Source organism: Drosophila tropicalis, unplaced genomic scaffold (genome assembly GCF_018151085.1).
Source record: "Drosophila tropicalis isolate 14030-0801.00 unplaced genomic scaffold, ASM1815108v1 contig_4, whole genome shotgun sequence".
Taxonomy (NCBI): Eukaryota; Metazoa; Arthropoda; class Insecta; order Diptera; family Drosophilidae; genus Drosophila; species Drosophila tropicalis.
In genome coordinates, this window is record NW_027172862.1 from 429761 (window position 1) to 453293 (window position 23533).

A 23533-nucleotide genomic window follows, 5' to 3' on the forward strand; every position below is an offset into this window, starting at 1 on the left:
TAATGTACTCGATAGTGAAAACTGTGATATATATTCCATTTGGGATATCTGTCCATTATCCCGTTGGGCGAAACTAAACCAAATGATACACACCTGTCGACTCTGTCGTCCTGAATGGTTTCCGTTTATCTTTTGGCTGGTACTTCTATTGGGTGGACTTGGTGTGATAACTAGTTTATTGGAATTTTTGCGCATCTGTTTATGTTCAGATTACCAAATAAGCATGTGGCGGGATCGCAGTTACTATATCTTTGGCTATAGCTCTTTGAGACGAGCTCGCCTCATTGGCTCCTATATAATGCTAAACGCCTGGCTATTGCTTTTCTATGGCATTATGATGGTAAAACAAAAGTCAACACCATAAATATATATATATACATATTGTGATTAATTGTTCCAACTGCAGGTATCACCGTCCTATATGCGACCCTGGCTAATGTTACATGGCATGATGATTGCCTTTGAGATGATCACATGGTTGGCAAAAACTATATTGGGCCGATTAACACTGGAATTGAATATGATTGTGTCGTTAATTATGCCAATACTTACCCACATGATGGTCAGGTGCGTGACTAACGTCTTTGAAGAAGCCATCCGCAATCATGTTACCGATTCCCTGCATGTCTTTTGATCAAAATTTTTGGTTTCTCTCCTTCCATCTTTTTATTCAATTTCTCTCTTGTAATTTTTTTTTGTTCATTCTTTCTTTCTTTCTTTTCTTTGCGTTCGTTGTCTTCTTTTAATCATTAACTATCGAATGTCATCATTAAAAAGGTGGAGCATCGCCTAATTGTATCGAAGCGAAGTGACTAACTATCTGAGGTCTGAGACCTGCATTAAGCTCAATTAAAGAGGCACACGCACATGCTGGTGGTGCTTTTGCTAGTGGTAGTGGTAGGGGAAACCTGACCCTCATCCACATTCACATTCACATCATCCTCGTGCCTGTTGCCTGCTGCCTGCCTGGTGGCTGGTGCGAGCCCCTAATCAGTACTTACCATTTTCAAGTCCTTAAGGGTGAACCTGAGATCTTCCAAAAAAAAAAAAAAATAAATAAACCCGTGTGCCTAGCAACACCTTGCACTTAGGGTATTAAGGCTTTTGTTGAGTTAGTTTGGACCATAGAATACTTTTAAAAATTTCAATGGAATTTCTAGAAAAATTTATGGTGACTTTCCAATTATAATCAATGGTTTTCTATATTTACGCTATAATTCCCAACAAGTTTAAGCAAACTTTTGCAAAGTGTTGGTAAAATAAGTAAAAAAAAACTCATTCGCTAAATTCTCCATACAAAGTTTAGGGTATCTTGAAGTTCGTACCACAATTTAAGAAGAAGTTGTCTTTTTTTTTTTTTGAGGCAACATTTTGCACCTGTCAACATGGGCAACAAAATTGGCAAGCTGCAAAAATCAGCCCAAATCTATATGTAATTAAAATAATAATAATAAAAAAAACAAACCAAACCAACCACATCAAGCACGTCCAGAGTATAAATATAGTTAAGGTATAAAGTATCTCCAAGTTGTTTTACCAAAAGGAAAGAGAAAAAGCCAGAAATATTGATGAGCGAATGAAACAGAAAAGTCGTTGGTCCAGTTATGTGACAATCGCCTTAGTAGATACTACTAAACGAAAGAAATGAAAATGAATTTAAACAAATTAAACGCATTTTGTATACCCTTCTCACTAGTTGATCCAATATTCCTGGAGTGGTGCAGTGAATATTTATTAAAGACTACTCTACTTATCCAATCTTTTAAAAGATTAAATGGTTTTGAGGATATTTAAAAAATTAACAGCTCTATCATCATCATCCCTTGCTATGCACTCTCTAGAATTGTCACGTCATTTCATTACTTCAGCACTAGAACCAGTTGGGAATTGCAACTAAATGAAGCGAAATAGGGAAAGCATAGTTCGAAAGGCTTTAGCAGATCAGTGAAACAAACATTGTTACATATATTATCAAAAGACTGATTCCACTAAATAAAAGTTATTAAAGTTAGATCACCAAGAATTTCCCCAAAAAGTTTTCTTTTCCTTGAGAAGTTATGAAGAATTGAAGAGAAGTTTCTGAAAATAAACAACCCAAAACCTGTTAAAGGCTCTGAATTGGATTTCCCAATCTGATAGAAAGTAAATATACCCGAATCCAGCCAGTGTATAAAAAAAAAGGACAGCTGGCAACTTGATTATCTGGGACTAAGTAAAACTACACGGTTTTTGTTTTTGGGTCTGTGGTTGCTTCTGCGCACTTCTTGGACTTTTATTATTATTAACTTGTCATTGTTTTGTCGTTGATTTTTGTAGGTTCTTTTTTGGTTTTTTTTTTTTTTTTTTTTGTTTTTTTGGATTGTTTTACAAATTTCTTTAAGCTCAACTAAGTCAACTTTCTTTACCGTTACGTTACGTACATAGTGATTTTTAATTCCTGTCATTGGATCAGCAACAGTTCCTAGTTCGTATATGATACAAATTTGTTAAAGTTTCTATTACATTTTGAATTGGATTTCTTTTTGTTCTTCTTTTTGGTTTTTAGTTTAGCATAAATTGTAATACATAGTATATGGTTTATATATATATATATTTATTTGTATATATGCATGGATATTAAATTTCATTTCTATATTTCATTGTATATTTCATTTTTTTGTTTTTTTTTTCCATATTTATGTATGTATATATGTATATAACATTTATTTGTGAGTATTTTTGTATATAGTATATATGTATATGTATGTATATATACATATTTATATATATATATATAAAATTTATATATTCATAATTAATAATGTAGAAAAATATGCACAAATATACAAACTACCTTTTCATATATATATAAGTATATATGTATATTATTTTTTTTATCTTTTTTTAGTTTAGTTTTACTATTTGAAGCCTGTGTAATAAATGTATTTTCGTTTTCATTTGTTTTGTTTTTTTTTTTTTGTTTAAAGCTGTAAAAATATATTTTTAACAAGTTATTTTGCAATATTTTATACAGTGTGTGTCTATGTGAGTGTGTGTGTGTGCAAGAATGATGTAAAACAGAGTCAGTTGTTAAACAATCACTTAGTTTATTTATGTACATACATATGTATTTAGGTATGAGAATGTGTGAGAATGAGTAAGCAAATCTCAATAAAATGTAAACAAAAAAAAAATCAATAAAATGAAAGAATATAAATAATTAACATAAACACAGGTAAAGCAATTATATACAATGCAATTGCTACATTCATCATCTTGAAATGCCAATTTGATTGATTTTATTGAATTATCTGCCGGAAATAATGTTACATCAGTTAATAGAACCAAAAGTCCATTACCTGGAGGCTCGTCTGGGTGATTTGAAAGGATTAAGGTAAGGTAAAGGACAAGGCAAGACAGAAGAAAGAGATTTTCTTGACTCTGTGAGGTAGTTAGTTAGGTTGATCAAAGGCTAGTGACAAATTGGCCCAGGACTATCAAAGTACATTCGTTGGTGGTGAATCCACATGACAAAAGACAATTGTAATGGCAACAAAAGAATCTTTGGCCTGCCATTAGCCAGAAGTATATCGATTACAATTCCTGAGCGGAACGAAAGATTAAACAACCCGCCTAGATTCTATTAAGAAAGTTTTCATAACACTTTTAAATAAATTGAAACTTTTTAAGATGAAATCCTTTCCTTAAACAATTTGCATTTAACTTGAAATTTTTGGGTATATGCACATGGATCTATTTTTGTACTCTATGATTTGTATTTTTCCAAAAACTCAATTCAAAACTTATTAGTTTGTATTCTAAGAGAAGATGACGCGTCGGTAAATCCAAAAATCAAAATCAAGGTCGAAGTGTCTAGTGCCAACGTCGACGGCGACGACGACGACGACGAATGACCAGTTTTTTGTTCCCGTCTAACTCAAATCAAATTTAAGCAATAAATTAACAAAAAACACATTTATACATGTACAATCCACAAAATACACAGAAAAAAATAAAAGAGAAAGATATATATGCATGTGGATACAAGCAACAAGAGATTCGAAATCAAATCAAATGCGCTTTATATGGAACAAAATGTGAATAAAAATAAAATCAATGGGAATATTGAATAAATTGGCTAGCACAAAAAATAAAATATATATATATAATATATCTAAATCGAATAAGAGTTAGATATAGAGAAAGATTCCTATATCTTATGCAATTTGTGGAAAATTCTATATAAAAGAGGGGAAATCGGACTATTTGGGAGGAATCAGAAGACAGTGCCGGATTAAAAGACATCCCGGATCTGCAGCAATCCAAATTTGCTTTCTCGTTCATAAGGCCAATTAAAGGATTATTTTAGAAAGATCATTTTTATTGTTTTAAAAGCATAAATCGTTTCTGTCTTTCCTTAGACTGTTTTTTCGTCCATTTAGACCATTTTAGGCAATTTCAATCAAATTGAAACTTAGAATACTTAAAAAAAATTTTTTTTTTTTTTTGCAAAAATTATTTTAATATTTTAACTTGAAAATAGAGACATAAATTAGAGCCAAATGAAAATAATTTTTATTTGATTACACGATTCGAAAAGTTGATATTTTAAAGCATTAGAATGAGATATCACTTTTGAATATCGCAAAGTTAAGAACTTTTTTAAGAATTTGCAAAATTTTTTTAAATTACATTTTTTATGAAACTTTAACGAAAGTTTTTAGTGTTTATACATCCTTTTATATGGCTAATCCGGCATCTAATTATAATGATACTTTATGTAAACTAAGATCTGCAAACTGAGAATTCCCAAAAATAGGAAAAAAAACTTTCCTGAAGCTCTCCTGATTTTGGATAACTTAGTCATGAAGTAGTTAAAGGACTTTATGCGCTTTATACAGAAAAGCACAAAAAGTTGCAATGAATTAGTTCACAATTTTATTGCATACTTTAGAGGTGTTGCCGCCATTGTATGTGTGTGTGTGTGAGTGTGTAGGATCTATAGGTAAACGATGATGATAAGTGTAGAAAAATTACCAACAGTTTCGATCACTAGCACTCTACCCCCACCCACCCACACCACGCCCCACCATCCTCCCACACAACAGCAGCAGCAGCAAAAAAAAAAAAAAAAACGAAAACAAAAGCAAAAGATAAACACAAAGATAACAAAACAAAAAACGCCAAACGCAGTCGCAGCGCAGTTGGCGTGACCTTCACCCAATAAAGCGACAGACCAACGCGGTCAAAGCGTACAAATTTCGCAGTTAAACAATTACGCCGGCCGGCACATTGTTTCCATCTCTCTCTCTCTCTCTCCCTCTGCTTTTCACTCCCTCATTCTCTGATTGCATGTGTGGTTGATACCCTTGCATTGGAGTTGTATTGAGTTGGATACCAAATCCAAATTGGATGTCTGCCATATAAAATCAATAATAAGATCTGATTTTTTTATCAATTGATCCTTAACTTTTGATTTCAACTGATTAGAATTCTCTAGATTTGATAGGAACTAATGAAATGTCGCTTAGAATTTAGATTTGGAGAAAACAAAAGTTATAAGTGATTTCTGAAGAATACCCATCAATATAATGACTCATTGATTGTTGACTCAAAAATCCCCCATTACTCAGAATCTATGACTTTTTTTGAACCGTTTATATAAGAGTATTTTTATTTGGTGTCGGAAGACATATTCCTATATAGATAAAGTCCTAATTAGAGTTAAGCATCAAATCAAATCGCAAATCGCTGATCAAACCTAATATACCCCACCATGCATATGAGATTGATAGGTAAACACATAATTCAACTTAATAACAAATAACTCAATGATGATGCTTTAATATATTTTGTTTGTTTGTTGTTTTCTGCTGCAGTCAATTTTTTGTTTTTGCTTTGTCTCTGTGTCTACTAATGGGCTAAATGTGATGGGGGGGGAAGGTGAGGTAAATGGGGAATTGGCACCGACTTTTTTATTCAATTTTGCCGGTAAAACAATTTTCTCTTTTTGTGTGTGTGTTTTGTTTTGTTTTGTGTCTGAGTGTTGAACACAAAATTTTGATTGAATTAAGGTAATTTCTGTGCGGTCATAAGATGGGTGTGTGTGTGTGTGTGTGTGTAGAAGGAGGGCGACTGCCTGTCTGGCATTGGGCGTGGCAAATACAATTGATTAGGAACGGCGACATATCATCCAATTACATCCCCCAGACTTATAAGCGGATGGGATGAATGAATCACGGCTAACATAACCACAGAAAGAGCAACGAACTGTTGGGAAATTTCTCATTAACTTTAACTAAACAACTCAAAATAGGCAATAATACTTGGCAAATTTGTAAGAAGAAAGAAAAATCAGATATAATAACCAAACCAAGAAAAAGAAACACAAATTCTGAAAGAAAAAAAAGTGAACAAACTCAAAGTAAATAAAAATAAAAACACAAATTGTTAAATAATTTTCTGTTGGTATGTTGAAATATTTATTGTATAATTTTCCATAAACATAAAATTTTGAAAAAAAAAAAATTAGATATATATATATATACATATATATATATATATGTATTAGAAACTTTAGTGTTGTTTTTTTTTTTTGTCTCTCTATTTGCGCAATAGATTGTAGATCGTGTGTATAGATCTACATATATTTATATGCAAGAGGTACATCATATATACATATATATATATACATGTATAGGGGGGGGTTTATGGTACCATTTGTTGGTTTCCCGTTTTATTCATCATTAATAGGTAACTACATAACGAGTTAAAATTATTAGATATATATATATATATATATATAAGTAGATATAGAAGGATTTTTGTATGTATATATAGCATAATTAGGTGTGTTTTTTTAGGATGTGTATATATATACATATATATATAAATTGGTAAATATAGAAGAGAGTTTAACAAAAAAATATATAACCGAGCAAAAAATGCAAGTTAAAAAAAAAGTAAACAAAAAAGAAAAACACAAAAGGGTTTTTACAAAATATTTCAATATTTTTTTTTTCATGCGTTTTATAAATTGTTTTCTCTTTTCTTCTTCTCAATCTTTTCCATTCCCCTTCCTTTTTTTTTTTTTTTTTTTTTTTTTTTTTTGTTTTCAGTTTCCTAATTTTTCGTTTTCTTCTTAAACAACTAGATAAAGTTAAGTAATAATAGTAGTTTCTCTCATATATATTTCTAAATATATATATATATGTATGTATGTATGTATGTATATAACTAGTTGTATGTATGTATGTATATAAAAAAAATTAATAGTAAAAAAAAGTATGTAAAATTAAATGTTTTCCTTTTCGTTTTTCTTTTTAGTTCTTGTTGTTGTTGTTGTTGTTTTGTGTTATGTTTTTTGTATTGGTATTTAATATACATTTTTTTCTTTTTGCGAGGATTTAAGAGGTTTTGGTTTTTGTGGGGAAAAGGAAACAAAAAAAAAACAAACAAACAAAGACAAAGATGACAAACAACAACAACGTTGAAAATGTTGTTTTTTTTTAGTCTCTGTAACATTTGTTGTTGTTATTTGTTTTAACAATCAAACAATTAATTTATAAATCAAATTGGTTTTCAGTTTTTTTTTAGAGGTTTTTTTTCTTGTTGCTGTTGTTTTGTCTTCTTTCCTAGTTTTTCATTCTCTTTTTTTTTTTTTTTGTTTGCTTTCCTTTTTACATGTATGTATATATTTTTGTTTTTTTTTTTTTTGTTTTTGTATTGTTGTTTTGCATTTTTTTTATTTTGTTTTTTTATTGTTGTTGATAAATTTGTACGTTGTGAAAATTTGTTTAAACTATTTGTATTTTTTTTTTTGTTTGTTAGGAAAATTAGGTGCATTCGCTTGTGTGTGTGTGTGTGTGTCTTGTGAGTTGCATATTTATAAGTGTGTGTGTGTGTGTGTGTTGGTTTGGTGTGTTGGCTTAAGTCTATTGCTTGGTTTTAACTGTGTTTTTGTTGCTATAGTTGTGGTTTTGCTTTTCATTTTCATTTCGTTTGTTTTTGTTTTTTTTTTTTTTAATTTTAGTTTATGATTTAACGAGATTGCTATTTACAATGTATACACAAGGATTAAAAAAATATACATATATATGTATATATATTTTCTGGCGATCGAAAAAATTATGAAAAATCGTTTAATATATATATATATATATATATATATATATAAATATATATAAATGTCACATAACAATTCAGAATGGTAATAATAATATTAAAAAAAAAGGTTAGAGTTTTTGTTTTTTTTTTTTTAGGTATATTCTCTTTTTTTTTTTTTTTTTCTTGTTTTGTTTTTGTTTTTATGTTTTTTTCATTATATATGTATACATATATAGTTTTTCTTTCTTAGCCCTTTTTGTGAAATTTCTATATAATTCATAAGAAATTTCCAAGGCGGCGCCTATTTAAATCGCTTTTATATTTCTTTTTGCTTGTCCCTTCTCTCTTTTTTTTTTTTTTTTTTTAATTTCATCTCATTCGTCATCATTAGCATAAATTGTATTTTGTCGGTAATATATACAACAAATAGAATAATATATATATATATATATATTTTTAAACTGGTTTGTCATCCTTTTTCATATTGTTAAACCTAAATAACAGTGTATCGTTCCATTAGTTACTCTCGCAAATTTTCTTTCGTTTCTTTCAAATTTGCAAGGCTACATTTATCGTATGTAGATCTGTATTATCTGTATATATAGTATAGTATATCCGTTTCTTTCGTACTCTTACTTATTAGCAAAAAATCGACAGTTAAACAGCTGCGCTATACAAAGTCTACTTTGGGCAGCCAATTTCTATAACTCCTTCCTTACCAAACATCCTTTTGGTTTCTTCTCCTGTCAAAAAAAAAAAAAACTATTCAATAGTTTTTCCCCATTTCTTTTTCCTTTTTCTTTCTTTCATCGGGCATTTCATATGCTTAGCTAATTTGAAATGTATGTTATATTTAGGTAAGTATATATATATATATATAATTTTTTTTATTTTTTTGTATTTTTGTATGTAGGCAGTAGGTAAATTGTTTTTGTATTTTCTTTTTTAAAGCGTTGTTTCTTCTACTTTTCTTTGTTTTGCATTCGTCTCTATGTATATAATAAGCTTTCAAATCAGTATTAATGTAAATATATACATATATAAAGAAATCATAGTTGTAATAGTAAAAAGTATGACAAAATATATATATATAAATATAAAAAAAAGGAAGAAAAAAAAAGCGTCGTATGCTTTCATAGCATATGTAGGTAGGTAAATATATATATATATATAGTAGACAATATTTGTTTTATACATTTTTGTTTGTATATAGTTAGGATAGTTGAATATATATATATATATTTGTTAATCTATAATAGTTTAGCAATAGTCTGTAGAAATAGCTTCAGATGACTAATGAAAAATGAAGAGAATTGAAAATAATTGGAGAAAAAAAAAGTATAGAATAATAATAATAATAAACACAAAAAAAAAAAAAAAAAAAGAAACTCTTTTATATAAAATATAGAGCTCTTATTTTCTCAATTCAGTTGAGCTTTTTAGTTTTTATCTTCTTCTTCTTACTTCACAATTTCTGTTTTCTTTTTCGTCTTTAAACATTTAAACATTCCTAGTATAAACTCCAAAAATTTAACTCCTCCTATAGCCTTTACCATCACCTTGCATCACTTTGCTTAAAGGTTGATTGATCTTTAGGTTTACCTGCACCCAGATATTAGTCAACTTGTAAAAACTTGTGTCTACACATAGTACATATGCATATATATATATATATATTTGTATATATATATACATATATAGAAAGTACATGGATTAGCTTAGTTATATAAACTCTTCGTGTGTGATATTTAGCACACACAACGTTCTATCTAGAAAAAAATAAATGTTTGTTGTCCCTTCATCTTCAACTACAACATTTCTTTTTTTTTTTTTTTTTTTGTTTTTTGTGTTTTTGTTTTCTATTGTGGCTCTTTCGTTGCATTTTTGTCTGTTTTCCGTTTCCAAGTTTTTCGTTTCTCGGTTTTTTTTGTTGTTTTTTTGTTTGTTTTTCCTTTTTTTCATTTTTTTTTTTGTTTTTGTTTTTTCTGTTTTCTAAGCGCTATAGAAAAACTTAAAACTTCAAAATTAAAACTTTTAAACCTTAAAAAAAAAATTTTCAATCATCACCCAAAAAAAAAAATATATATATCACATGAAAGAAATCAAATAATAAAAAAAAATTAATTTTATAATATTAATAATATGTTTTCCCGCATGCTTATGTTTTTCTATTCTTTTTGCTCTTACTAACTGATATTGAAGTTAATGGGGTAAGGTTAGGTCAATAATGTAATAATATATATATATAACTTTTCTATATATATATATATATATACACATATATAAAACTATCAAAAATTTGCGATTTAGGCGCCGCCTTTTTTCTACCTCTTTTTAAAGGATTTATCATTTGTTTTTGTTTGTGTGTGTTTACCTTATATGCTTTCTACTCGCTACACACTACTCGTTACTTGTTACTTGTTACTCGCTATCATCATTCCGTCTTCAACGAACGCAATCGATGGAGCAACTCTTGATGCGCCCTTTGCTTTTCCCTCAACTTTTGCAGCTGTTTGTCCAAAGTTTGCTCATCTTCGGTCAATTGCTGACACAACTTTGCCGCCTCACGCAATATGTTCACCTTCGGCGCTCGCTCCTTATCACGAATGGTTGGTATTTGCTTTTTGAGTGCCTCGAACAGATTCTTAAGTCCGATGCGACGTTGACGCTCCATATCATTATGCTGATTACGCTTCTCGATGGTATCGGCCTCATCCAAACTATATTGGCGCTTCAGCATGGCAGGTGTGGGTGTTGTAGAGCCGCTATTGCTACTACTACTGCTACCACCAGCGACACCACCCAAAGTTGGAAAGACCATATCCATATTACTCGGGCTAACATTGTTATTTCTGTTGGTGGCATTGGTGGCAGCAAACTTTTTGCTACGACAACGTTTATTAATCATTGGCGTTGATGTTGTTGACGATGCTGACGATGATGATGATGAGGTTGGCTTCAATTTTGGACGAACTTCGTCCGAATTGGCTTCAGTTAGATTCACAAAGTAACGTTTACGTCCCTTGCCCATTGTTGCTGATGCCACAGACGCCGCTGTTGGCATCTTTAATGCAGATGTTAATGATGACTGCCCAAAGTCATAATCATCGTTTGAAAAATTATATGCATTCTTGGGTGAATACGACGATGTGGAAGAGGAGGAAGATGATGATGATGATGATGCTGAGGATAGATTTGCCACCGATTTAACTGGACTAATGCTGGCTGGTGTTGAGAATTCATAGCATGGATGTGAGAATTTCTTTGAGCCATTCCAAATCATTTTGTGAGCAACTTGATATTGTAGGGCACCCAGATCGCGATCTGATGGATTTGTGGGTAACTTCTTATCAGTCAAAGTGACCACATCGATTTCTTCATCTGAAAGAAGAGAAAGAAACGAAAAGTTCCTTTAGTTTATTTGCTATGTATGTTGTATGTTTTGTGTGTGTGTGTGTGTGTGTTTAGTAATAGTAAAGCCTTAAAAATGTTTGTTCACTTAAGTTCTCTCTCTTTCTCTCTGTGTATGTGCCTTTGACTTGAACCTAAAGCGGATTAGTATCAGAATTCAGGAAGCAAAATAGATTTGCACGGATTTCAACGTCACCGCTTTTCTTCTCTATATTGTATTCCCTGTACAATGTCATTCCCCTCCTGACTAACAATATTTCTTTTTCATTTCTCTTTCGTTTGCACTTTTCATCGATGGGTTTTCTCTCTTCGTTGGGTAGGCACGGCCCCACGTTGGGCGCCAATTACATTAATTTTGGCAATACATCGTTTCTTTCTCTCTCTCGCTGTAGCCCTTCTCCTTTTGATTTCTCCCATCTCCTGCTTCTTTTCGGAAGAAATGATAACATAAACTTCCGTTGCAAACTTACTGCTTCCGTTACGATTTCAATTAAATTGAAATATATGTATGTACATATGGATATATATTTGCATGTGGATATATGTATGTATGTATGTTTGTACGTATGTATGTGTATAAATTTATTATCAAATTCACTTGTTTAAACAAGAAATTCAACCAACTGTTTAAATATTTAATAGCACCAGAGGAAACACTGAGAAAGAGAAAGTAATGGTCGGAGAGGGAGGGTGGTGGCGATGTGCAGTGGGTGGACACAAGTGTGCAAATTGAGACCTTTAATACGTGTGTGTGTGTGTGTGTGTTTGTGTGTGTAGGAGAAGGATAGAATAATATGAGATACATGTGTATGTATGTATATCTTTAACAATCTCAGAGTAATCAAAGAAGAAGAAAGCTCAAAGCCATGAGTCACAAGAAGAGTAACTAGTTATTCGCGTCATCAGCATCATCGATCCGATCCTTCTGTAAGAGACGGACACAAACATGTTTGCACATGCATTCATACGTTTGCGAGAATCAGCAACTGCAACTAGACAATCCATAGACCCATCACCCTTTGCCGCTTCCTCCTCCTTCTCTGTTCCCCGTCTGCTTTTAACTAAAAACATGAAAAAGGAATGGAATGTGGAATTTATGCTTGGCGGCCATTTTTCATTAACAGCCGGGTGAAGAAGGGTTATTAGTGGTGGAGGTGGGGGATTAGAAGGAGATGCAAGAAGAAGAGCAAGAACCTGTTTCAAGAAAAATGAGGCACACATATTGGCGGGGATTTCCACAATGCACAACAATAAAATTGTAATGAATTGAATGAGTGAGTGAGTGAGTGAAGCAGTCAGTGGGTGGTTGGGTGGGTTGGTTAGTTGTTGTATAGGTTCATTGAAAGGGGGATGGAGGACAAAAGTGCAATATGCATTCAGAGTAAGACAGACAGACAGACAGGGTTAAAAGCAAAAACAATAAAGCTTCTCTCTTATTTATTAATCCCACTCGTTATCCCTCCTCTTCTCGCTGTAGTTACCACTGCCGCGGCTGCTAACGGTGAAACCAGACAAACGAGTTTGAAAAGATAAAAGCAAAACTTTTGTTGCTAAGCAGCAGCAGCAACAGTGAGACGACGACGTCGACGCTTGCCGCTTGTTCAATCCAAAAGCCAAGATCAAGCAGCTTCAAGAGAGGAGGAAGCTGGTGGTGTTGTTGATGTTGTTGTTGTTGCCGTCAACTTACAATTACAATTGCAAATACAACAACACACAAAGCGACACACCGATCCCCTCTCCTCATCACTAAATGTTGCGCAAGTTTTCCTCGCCTCTGCCCCTGTGAAGACGCGGAAAGGAGGTGTGGCCTATGACAGCAACATAGGAAGGAAGGAAGAAAGGAAACAGCTCGGCGGTGTATGTATACGTTAGTGTGTGCATTAATTTACAAAAAAAGTAAAAACAAGAAACGAATTTGTACTGAAAATATAGCATATGATGTAATACATAAAAGAATTTCAGAGGCCTATAAAAACCAACAAAACAACAAAAAAAAACGCCAAACAACACAACGAGACCAGACAAACAGTGAGAGAATATCACACAGTGAAGCCTCTGTACCAAGTACAAAGCTTTTTATAAATTGAAAATTTGCTTTTAGAATTGTATTCAAAACAAAAGTATCAAAATTTAAATTTAATACCTTAAAAAAAAAACACAAAAATAAGTGAAAGGGTTAAGGCGCATCTTGCTTATTTTGTTAACACTGTGCAACGATATTGAGAAGAAGAACAAGACAGCGGCTCGAAAGTCAACAGATAGTAAGAGAGATAGAGATAGAGAAAATAAACGACTTTAACGACGACGACTCGTAAAATTATAAAATTAAACAAATGCGCTCATACCGCACAAAGCAACACAATAATAATAACATTTGCGATGGCATGACGCCCCCACACTAACACTCACACACACACACACACACACACATATTCATTAATAACAAAAATGGTATTATTTTTCTTTTGTTTTGATTAGCTTTTTCTCAGTTTTTTTTTTGTATTCTTTCTTCTACATTGTTTTTTCCCGGATTCTAAATCAATCAGAAAGTTAATGAATGTACATACATATGAACACATGTGTTCCCACACTTTTGCAATTTCTATCTCTGACGACGACGACAGCGACGTTGACATTTTCAAAATGTTGCAAAGGTTGACGACGACGACGACAATGATCTCCCACCTCCCATTCCCCTTTTTTTCCATTCCAAACTTGAACCTCCTCCTTTTTTCATCTGCTGCTTCTTCTTTTCAAACACAAACACCAACAACATGTGTTGCACAGATGAAGATGGAAGAAAGACAATGAAGCGCGCACTGCGGCGCAGCAGCAGCCAACACAGAAAGTGATTGCGGTTTGCAATTGCAACTAACTTCGGCTGTACCACCCCCCTCCTCCCTAGCCCCACTCTAACCCCATACACTAACAATTTTTACTGGTTTTTCAAACGATCACTTCTCCGTGTATTTGTATCTTGACCTACCACAACATTAAGTTTTCGTTGCACTCTTTGATTCCAAATGCATGTATAGCCCATATTTTGCAAGTGTATGGTGCAAAAATAAACAACAATGAAAACAAGAAAATAATAAAAAAAAAAAAAAAAAAAAGTTTGTCGGCATTGCTTCCGCTGCGCGCTGTTGATGATTATGCCCAGCAGCAGTAGTTTTTCCCACGCGACCACAACAACGTCGACGTCGATGTCGATGTCGGCGTCAACTGACACTCATTTGTGTGAGCGAATGTCGTGTGCATGTGTGTGTGTGTGTTGAACCATCGTTACGCTTGAATACAAGAAGCAAAGTGCAGTCAATTTGCATTGCCTAGCTCATCAAATTGTGTGTGTGTGTGTTTAATCTTTGGCCTTTTGTATGTTTATCGATCTACCCAAAATGATATATACATACATACATATATTTTGATTCATATATCAGTTAAAAAATTCTTGGCTAAATCTAAAAAAAAATCTTTTTGTTGACAGGATAAAAGTGTCATTTCATGGCAACTTGTTGATGACGTCGTCAAAACTATTTCATCATCAAGGATATGAGTCATCAGAAAATACATACATACATATGAATGTATGTTTGTTCAGTTCATCCCACCCTTCTTCGATAGCAGCTATCTCATTCTGTTGAAGCCGCATTGCGACAATCCTTTAATTTCTTCCTTTTTTTTTTTGTTTGTGCTCAATGGGATCCCCAACATAAATTATGAAAATGCGTCTGGCAACATTTTTGCAGCAACAATTCCATACAATATTTGCAACATATTTTTATCTGTGTATTTTTTGGTCGTTTCTGTGTGCGGTGTGGCTCGGCAGGAAATCTCTCATAAGCAGCAAACGGAGACGACACAAGGCGGCGCGCATAACAGCAAAAAGGGAGGCTCGTTTCTCTATCGAAATCAAAAGAGAGAGAGAGAACCAGAGCTCGCGCACAGCATATACAAAAAGTGCGTATCAAGTGCGTGAGAGACAAATAGACTAAGAAAGAGCGAATAAAAGAGATAGAGAGTGTTGGCGGCGGTGGCGGTGGTGGTGGTGGTGGTGGTGGTGTAGTAGTAAGCTTTGGGCGCTTTTAAGATTTTATCGCTCAGCCGACCGGCCGACCGACGGGCCGACGGATCTGCCGCTACTTGCCATCATCATCATCGTCGTCGTCATCACCATCGTCGGCGGCGTCGTGGTTCGCTTTGCGACCTTGAGCATATTATTGCTACACGTGTGCGAATAACAAAAAAAAAAAAAAAAAAAAACCAACAAATTCAATGAATGGAGAAGAGAGAGCGCGCGCGTCGAGCGAGCATAGAAGAGCAAACAGCGAATAGAAAAAACGCGCCTAGCAACAGCAGAATGTTAGCATAGCGTTGTCCATATGATAGAAGAGGGTATATTGGGACTACCCTAAAGAGGGCATCTTTTAAGCTTTTTGGTCTTTTGTATTCTTCTTCTTCTTTTTGTGAACGCACATAAATTAAAAGTAAATTTTTTGTTTAGGCTTTTGGGAATTTACTTGTGGCCAATAACATGCATCCCTTCCAAATTTGGGTTGCTGAGTATTGCCAAGTCTGGGATGAAGCTAAGACACACACACACAGACACACAAAGCGTTGTTTTTTTCTTTTTTGGTGGTGGTGCTACTGCTGCTGTGTTTGGTGAGCCTCCATGTCTGGCCAAAGCCGACGCCCGTCCATATTAAATGAAAGTAAAAACCAACCCAACAACAACAATAATACCCAAAATAAGTCAAGAAACAAGAAGCACAACTATTATTATGTATTTGTGTGTGTATGTATGTATGTATGTACATACATATATTTCGTTAAGAGCCCTCAAAGTTTTCCCATTCTCGTTTTCTACGCACTTTTTTTTCGTGGCTGTGCGACCTTGGTTGAGTTCATTAACATTTTTGTTTAATTTTTTTTTTTTTTACGTTTTCGTTTCTAACCGCACGCACAACAATACATAGAAGAAAAAAAAGGTGCGAAATGCCAATAAAACAGGCAGCACGCACCTAACCACCATCTATAGCCCCCAACCCCTCCCCACACCTGGCCCGACCGTCACCAACTACACCACGACTTCGATCTGCTGCTGCTTCGATATGCTTCTGCTAGTTTGCCCACCCACAATACTCTATATGGCTCCCTAGTTGGCTTTATCTCTCCACCCCACACACGCACACACACACTTAAACACCAACACACTCAGAGGGTCGGAATAAAGAATAGTTCTCGTTTGTTACCAACTGTTTTCTGGTTTCGCCTCAAAATAGTTCACGTGACACGCCCCTACCAAAGGAAAAAAAAAAAAAAGGCAAGTTGGAAAAAAAAACTGATAAAGCTTTTACTTAAATTACGAAACGAACTTTATGGGAGGGGGAGGGGAACCAGAAGGGAGAAGAAATGAATGGACAGTCGATTGGTATGTGGTGGGGAATCTTGAAACTACATATATTCATATATAGAAATGTTATTACATTATAATTCGTCTCGCCACCCCTCTCATCACATCTTCTTCTCGTGAGTATATAACTTTAGATAGAACGTATGACTAGTCCATCCCTCCGACAGTTTGTACTTTCGATTCTATGTAACATTCCACTTATGATTCCACATTGTGGCCCTAAAAACCTTCCCACCAACAAAACCAGAAATTGCTAATGAAGCGTCACGCGCGTTTAAATGTGATGGTGGGGAGGGAGATGGGGAGGAGGAGGTAGGCGGCAGACAGGCAGGTAGCAATGGTGGTGTGATGTGTGTATGTGCGTATATATGTATGTTGCTAATCAGCGGCACGCACCTGATTTTTGTGCGTATATTTATTTTCACTGTTGCCATGTCTTTTTGCTTTCTCGAGTACCCGCACCAACCACCCCCACAAAAAAAAAAAAAAAACAAAAAAAGCGGCGTCAGCGAGCGGGTTAAATATAGCATATTAAATAATATTTTAATCTCTCTCCCTCTCTGAGAAAATGCAAAATGGAATATGGATAATAATAATATATGTATGTATCGTATATATTTATACGATATATGTACATTTTTGCGTCAAAATTTGATCTTTGGATCGGAAAGAATAAGGCAAACCGATTTTTAAATACCCTGCATAACAACTAATTTCACATACATACATATGTATCTCCCAATGTTTACATATGTACATATTATTTGCTACAAAAGATCGTGTCATATATGTATAAGTGATTGTCTGAATCATATTTGCCCATATAAATGTCCGAATTGGATAATTAATATAAATAAATGTGTTTCATTGTGTGGGCGTTTCTCAATGTTTTTTTTTCTTCGTCTTTTTTTCGCTAATAGTTTGAAAAGCCGCCTAGTAACAAGAGCAAAGCCGTCAGATGAATGACGACACTATACTACGTTACGCTACTCATATATGTATGGATGTATGTACATATATTGACGACGACGACGACGACGATGACTTCCAACGTCAATGCGAACGCCAACGCCAAAGCCGAAAACGTGAATTTCACTCGATTGATGCAGCAGCAGCAGCAGCGAACACGAAGGGCCACACTGCAGTGTGCAGTGCAACAACAAGTGAGAGCTTTTTGCGCGCCAAATTGCAGTTTTTGTCGTAGTACTACACACATCGTAAAATGCGAGGGTAGCTCAATGAATATTTGCGCGCCAAAAAATGTAGGTGTAAAGAGAAGAAAGTACATTCAACCCCACAGAGGAGGTGAAAATGTTGGAGGAGCAGGGAGACGAAGGAATTTAAGAGGGTGGGGAATTTATCGTTGCCGCCACGTGGCATGAGAGTAGACATCCTTGAACATACACACAGACAACTATTGTTGAAGAAATGCCCACACACAAAAAACAAAACGGGGTGTTGGCCCTGCCCAAGAGAGAGAACCAAGAAAATTCATCTCTCTGCTTTGTATGTGTGTGTATGTGAGAGAGAGAAAGTTTTATGCTTTTTTGGGCGTGTAGCAAAGAAGAGCAATGCGCAAGACTTTGGCTTGGGGATGATGTTTGAATGATGATGGGGACAAAGAGGAAGAGGAAGACCAACACAGAGCAAGAGAAAGAGAAGAAGATGACGCCACATAATGAGCCATGAAAGGCCACGCGGCGCCATTGAGTTTTTTTTTTTTTTTGGAAAGGGAGGGGTGGCAGGGTGGTTGGAGGGTTTTTTGCTCCTGACTCTGGCCAAAAGGCGCCAGTGAAAGGCAAAGAAAAACATAACAAAAAAAGGCAAACGGTGGAGGAAAATCAATATAAAAAAAGACCCAGACGCGTTGACTAACTGTGTGTGTGGGTGGGTGGCGTCGTCGTCGTCGTCGCCGGCAATGGGGCTGGGGCTCTATATGTTGGTAACAAGCTGCTTACTACGTTTGCTGTTGACGTAGGCGATCGATTTTTTAGGCGGCGACGGCGTCATCATCATCATCCGTTTTCACCTCCCACAAAAACCATCCATTGCCCACATATAAAAGGAAGTTGACGGAAACAAGAAAAAAAAAACACTAGTTGAATGTTTTCTCCTGAACGTCAATGGCAACACTCTTTAGTTCCATCTCGAATATCTAATGCACTAAACTAACTAATAATAAGATTTGTGTCTTTTAACTTACCAGAATCAGAAGGTGTCTCCAATGGTGGATGCTCATCGGCCATCTCGTTGCAACGTGTATAACTATGATCACTTATGTGATGACGCAAATTTTTGTAACGCATTGATGAACTTGTCGAGAATTCACGTGAACAGCTGGAATTTTCACCCATTGAACAATCACCGCCATCTGAATCACAATCAGATGATGTGGCGGGCGGACTTGTCATATTAACTGAATTGCTGCTACTGCAACCGCTATCATCGATTGCCAATGATAATGAACAGCCAATGCCTGATGATGATCCATTTGTTGTTGTTGTTATTGTTGTTGCCGTTGTCATAATTGTATCTTGTTGCTGAGAGCTCAACTCATCGAGTACATCAAGCACTTCATTAATATCTCCACCCTGTGCCAATTGAAACGGCAGAGAAATACGCTTCTTGGTCGTATTCTGAAGCTCACGACTCAAATGATCAATAAAATCACTGGCTGATAATGCTGCCGATAAGGATATATTATTGCTGCCCTTAATACAGGTTGAGATCTCATCATGCGGACTGAATGGAGTATCGGGACGTGTACACTTTGTGGCATTTGAATTGTTGCTGCTATTGCGGCCAGTTGTGGATTTTTGGCAACTTTTGCGCAATAGACTACCACCGGGTGGTATATCAGTGAATTTAACATTACTTCCACCATTAACATGACCATTTCCATTGCGTTTATTTTCCTTGTCATAACTATTGTTATATTTACGTCGCTGCTGTTGCTGTTGTTGTTGGTTATTGTTGCTACTGCTGCTGCTGGTTATGTCAAAAGGATCCAACGGTTCCTGTTTGATCACAATGGGCGGTGTTGTTGTACTTGTGGATGATGTGGAGGAGATTGATGATGAGGAAGATGAGGTGGTGGATGTTGAGGAATTACTGCTGTTCGATGACACTAGTCTCAATGCTGCTGCTAATGCCGTTGCTTCAGCCGCCTCTGTATCAGTTATCAATGTTGTCCCCGTCACAATAGCCGGTGGCAGGGCTCCACTTTCGCTATAACTTGAAGCGGCGCTTGCAATTTGTGTATTATTGTTGCCATTGCCATTGCCATTACAATTATTGGAATTATTATTATTTACACCGCCATTTTTGCTACAACTTGCTGTTGCCGACCACATGCAATCAACGAACTGTAAATCCTTTTTAAAAAATATAACATCATCGTCCTCCATACAATTGCCAAAAACATCACCAAGGCAATCATCATAGAAATCATCTGTTTTCACTTTCTCAACATCGCTCTGTATGCTGGGCAATTGATCTGTATTATCCATTAGATTATCATCAAAATCGAATATTGGATGATAATCGTACATATTGGTCGGTGAACTGCTATAGATATCCATCATGTAGTTATTTTGTTTAATCATTTTGTCAGTTTGTTTTCTTTTAAATATATTTCCTGAGTTAAGTTGGTTTTCTTTGTTGTTTTTGTTTTTTTTTTCGCCTGTCAAAAGGAAAAAAATTTAAAAACAATTAAAAATTGACAAATTTGTAAGTTGTTATTAATTTTTTAAACTTTTTCTGCACATCTACCAATTTTTAAAAGAAAAAAAGTAAGAAATTTTTTAATTTTGTCTGTCTTTTTATAAAGAGATCTACATATAACGAAGGATCTTCTATAACTGTGAACAATTATCGATTAAGCGTTGCGTGCGTGTGTGTGTGTGTGTGTGTGTGTGTGTGATCTTCAATGCCGGTCCGCGATATTCGCTTTAACAGTTTTCACCGAGAAAAAAAATAGCAGACAGGGAGAGGATGATATTCGTTATTGTCGTCGGTCGTAATTAAATCTGTTTATTCTTTAATTGTCTTTGCTAACGGTATAATAAAAAACAAATGCACCACGAAAAGAAATAAAACTCTTGTGTACATCCACCGAACGATTCCAAACAACCGATCACTAACACAACTACTTTATATACTCTATACAATTATATTAATCCTTTTTTAACGCAAAGAGCATAGAGAAGCCGCTTAGCATATGTATAAGAAAAAACATATGTACATACATATAATAAAGAAAGAAACAAAAAATGTACATAAGCATATGCCGGTATGCGGCAGTCGGTGTGTATGGCGCAAAGCCAAAAAAGAAACAGAAAATCTCCTTCTGTTCCTTTCACTCCTCCTCATCCACAATCACGGCTTGTGCGTGCGACCTATACACACAAATACTACATGCATATGCATGCGACTGTCTATCTAACTGTCTGTGTGCTTGTGTTTCTGTTTTTGTGTGTTGCGGCTCTCTTGTTTGCATTAATTTCGGCATGCACCGTTATAAATATTGGGTTTGGTAGTCTTTTTCTTTCGACTTCGTCTACGTCTGAGCCTGATCTATGTCTATCCCTTTCTTCAAACGCTTAAGCGTTCCCTCACTTTTATTTCGATTCGTCAACGGAATTTAACTGGAATTTGGAATTCTTATTTTTCCCATCTCCTTTATTCCTATTAACTTCCACTTGTTTGTTCACTTCTTTCGTGTGGAACTTTGGGTTAATTTCGTTCCAATTTTTTTTGATCTTCTTGATCTTTTTATTTTTTTTTTTTTTTGAATATTTTTATCATTTTACTGCACTTTATAAAACTTGATGAATATATTTTTTTAATTTCAGTACTTTTATTTTTTTGACTAACTTTGAATTCAGAAATTTATTTTAAAATGTTTTTTTTTCCCTAATTTTTTACCATATTTTCGCCTTTCTTAAGTGATTGGAATAAACAGGATCAAAAGAACTAACACTCCTATATTTTTAATATTATATTTAATAAGTTTCACTTTTTTATTTTTCAAAACTCACCTTGCGAAATATTCTCGTCTCCTTAAATCGACATCCTCAAAGTGACGCGATGTGTATATATATTTTATATTCCTGATCTGTGTTGCGGTCGGAGTAATCCAAATTAGTTTTAGTGTTATTTGCTGCTGCTGCGTTTTTTAAATTATTAATAACTTTTCTGCTTCAGCTTCTTCTTCACATAGGCACCAAAATTAAAGAGACCCCCAAAAAAAAAATATGTGTATATTGAACTTTTTGTACTGGCAAAAAAAATGTTGCCTTTTGCCAGAATTTTAGTTTAGGAGTAAAATTGGGAGTAGAAGTGCGTTGGCTGCTGCTCTCTTATTCCTTTTATTTTCACCGTTAAAAACGAACAGTACTTTTCTTTTTTTTTTTGTTTAGCTGCTGCTTTTGGCGCAATTGAAAACGAAATTAGATTTCGTTTTTTTGGGGTTTTGGTTTTTCTTGTTTTACTTTTTACATTACTTTTTTCTTTGAATTTTTGCGTTTTACTTTTTCTTTATGTTATGATGTGTTGTTGCTTTTATTTCTTTGACGTTTTACTTGAATTTTTTCAATCTGCCGTTATGTCCGAATATTGGAGTTGTTGCTGTAAATTTCTTCTCAATGCACTATTCATATAATTGTAACTGTAATTGTATTGCGTTTGGCATTAGTATTGTTGTTGCTGCATTGTACGGCGACGTGTGTGTTGTATTATTTATTGGTTGGTTGGTTGGTTGGGTGTGTTATGTGGTATATTATATATAAATATATATATTGGTAGTTGTGTGTGTAAAAATTTTCCGCGTATAACTTTGGGGGAAAACTCTTGCCAAAAGATTTTCTTTTAAAAAAATATTTGAAAATCAAAAAATTTAATTTTTTTATATTTAATTTAATTTTTTTTTTTTTTGTGTTGTTGGGCGGGAAACAGCCAAAAAACTACAAAGACGAAGAGCCAAAGATTTCTATCTTCTCCTTTTTCTTTCTTTTTTTCACGCGTAACACGTTCGTACGCGGCGGAGGCTAGAGGCGCATTGAAAAGAGAGGCGCAAAACATCTCTTAGTAACTTCCACACACAACACAGGACGCCAACAACTCATGATGGCAATGACAGCGGCAGCGGCAGCGGCAGAGCGGCGCGCGTCGATATCAACACCGGCAGTAGCAGCAGCAGCTTGAGTAAACCGGCTTCAGGCAGACAGCTTGAGAGCAAAAATTCTCCCACAGCCAAGCGAGCAAGAGTGCGAGAGCACATGAGAGTGTTACACGCAGTACTCTCGTGTGGGTTTTTCATTTCTTTCTAATTGTGTTTTGAGCGTTTTTGTGATTTTGAGTGGGAAAACTAAATTGTTGCGGCAACAAATTGCACAATTACGAAAACCAAAAGGCGCCAAACAAGTCCTCCCATTATGGTGATCAATTTTTCATTTTAATCTTGGCTAAATCATAAATTATTGTAAAATAAGTTAATTATATTTGTAGATTTCTTATAAAATATTCGATTTAGAGTAATAAATGTGTACATCCATATGTACATACACACACATACAATATATTCTTGTTGAGATGGAATTTTGTTCAAAATTTTGAACTGCTAGAGTC

At 34.6% G+C, this 23533-nt stretch overlaps 1 protein-coding gene across 1 annotated transcript; it reads right to left on the reverse strand.

The window, feature by feature from the left end:
* Positions 1 to 6434: 6434 nt before the first annotated feature.
* On the reverse strand, positions 6435 to 22973 carry Myc. The gene is made up of 3 exons (XM_068285363.1): positions 21946 to 22973; positions 19110 to 20588; positions 6435 to 11466 (listed from the first exon to the last, which is right to left on the reverse strand). Exons 2-3 carry the CDS (start codon positions 20509 to 20511, stop codon positions 10520 to 10522), a joined length of 2349 nt encoding a protein of 782 aa, XP_068141464.1. The 5' UTR covers positions 20512 to 20588; positions 21946 to 22973; the 3' UTR covers positions 6435 to 10519.
* Positions 22974 to 23533: the final 560 nt, after the last annotated feature.

Bases quoted from the DNA above. Each gene is read 5' to 3' on its own strand.
- Myc (XM_068285363.1), bottom strand. From the start codon at position 20,511: ATGATTAAACAAAATAACTACATGATGGATATCTATAGCAGTTCACCG. The intron at 11,467-19,109 runs GTAAGTTAAAAG...CTCTTCTTTCAG, and splicing joins GGAGACACCTTCTGATTCTG to ATGAAGAAATCGATGTGGTC.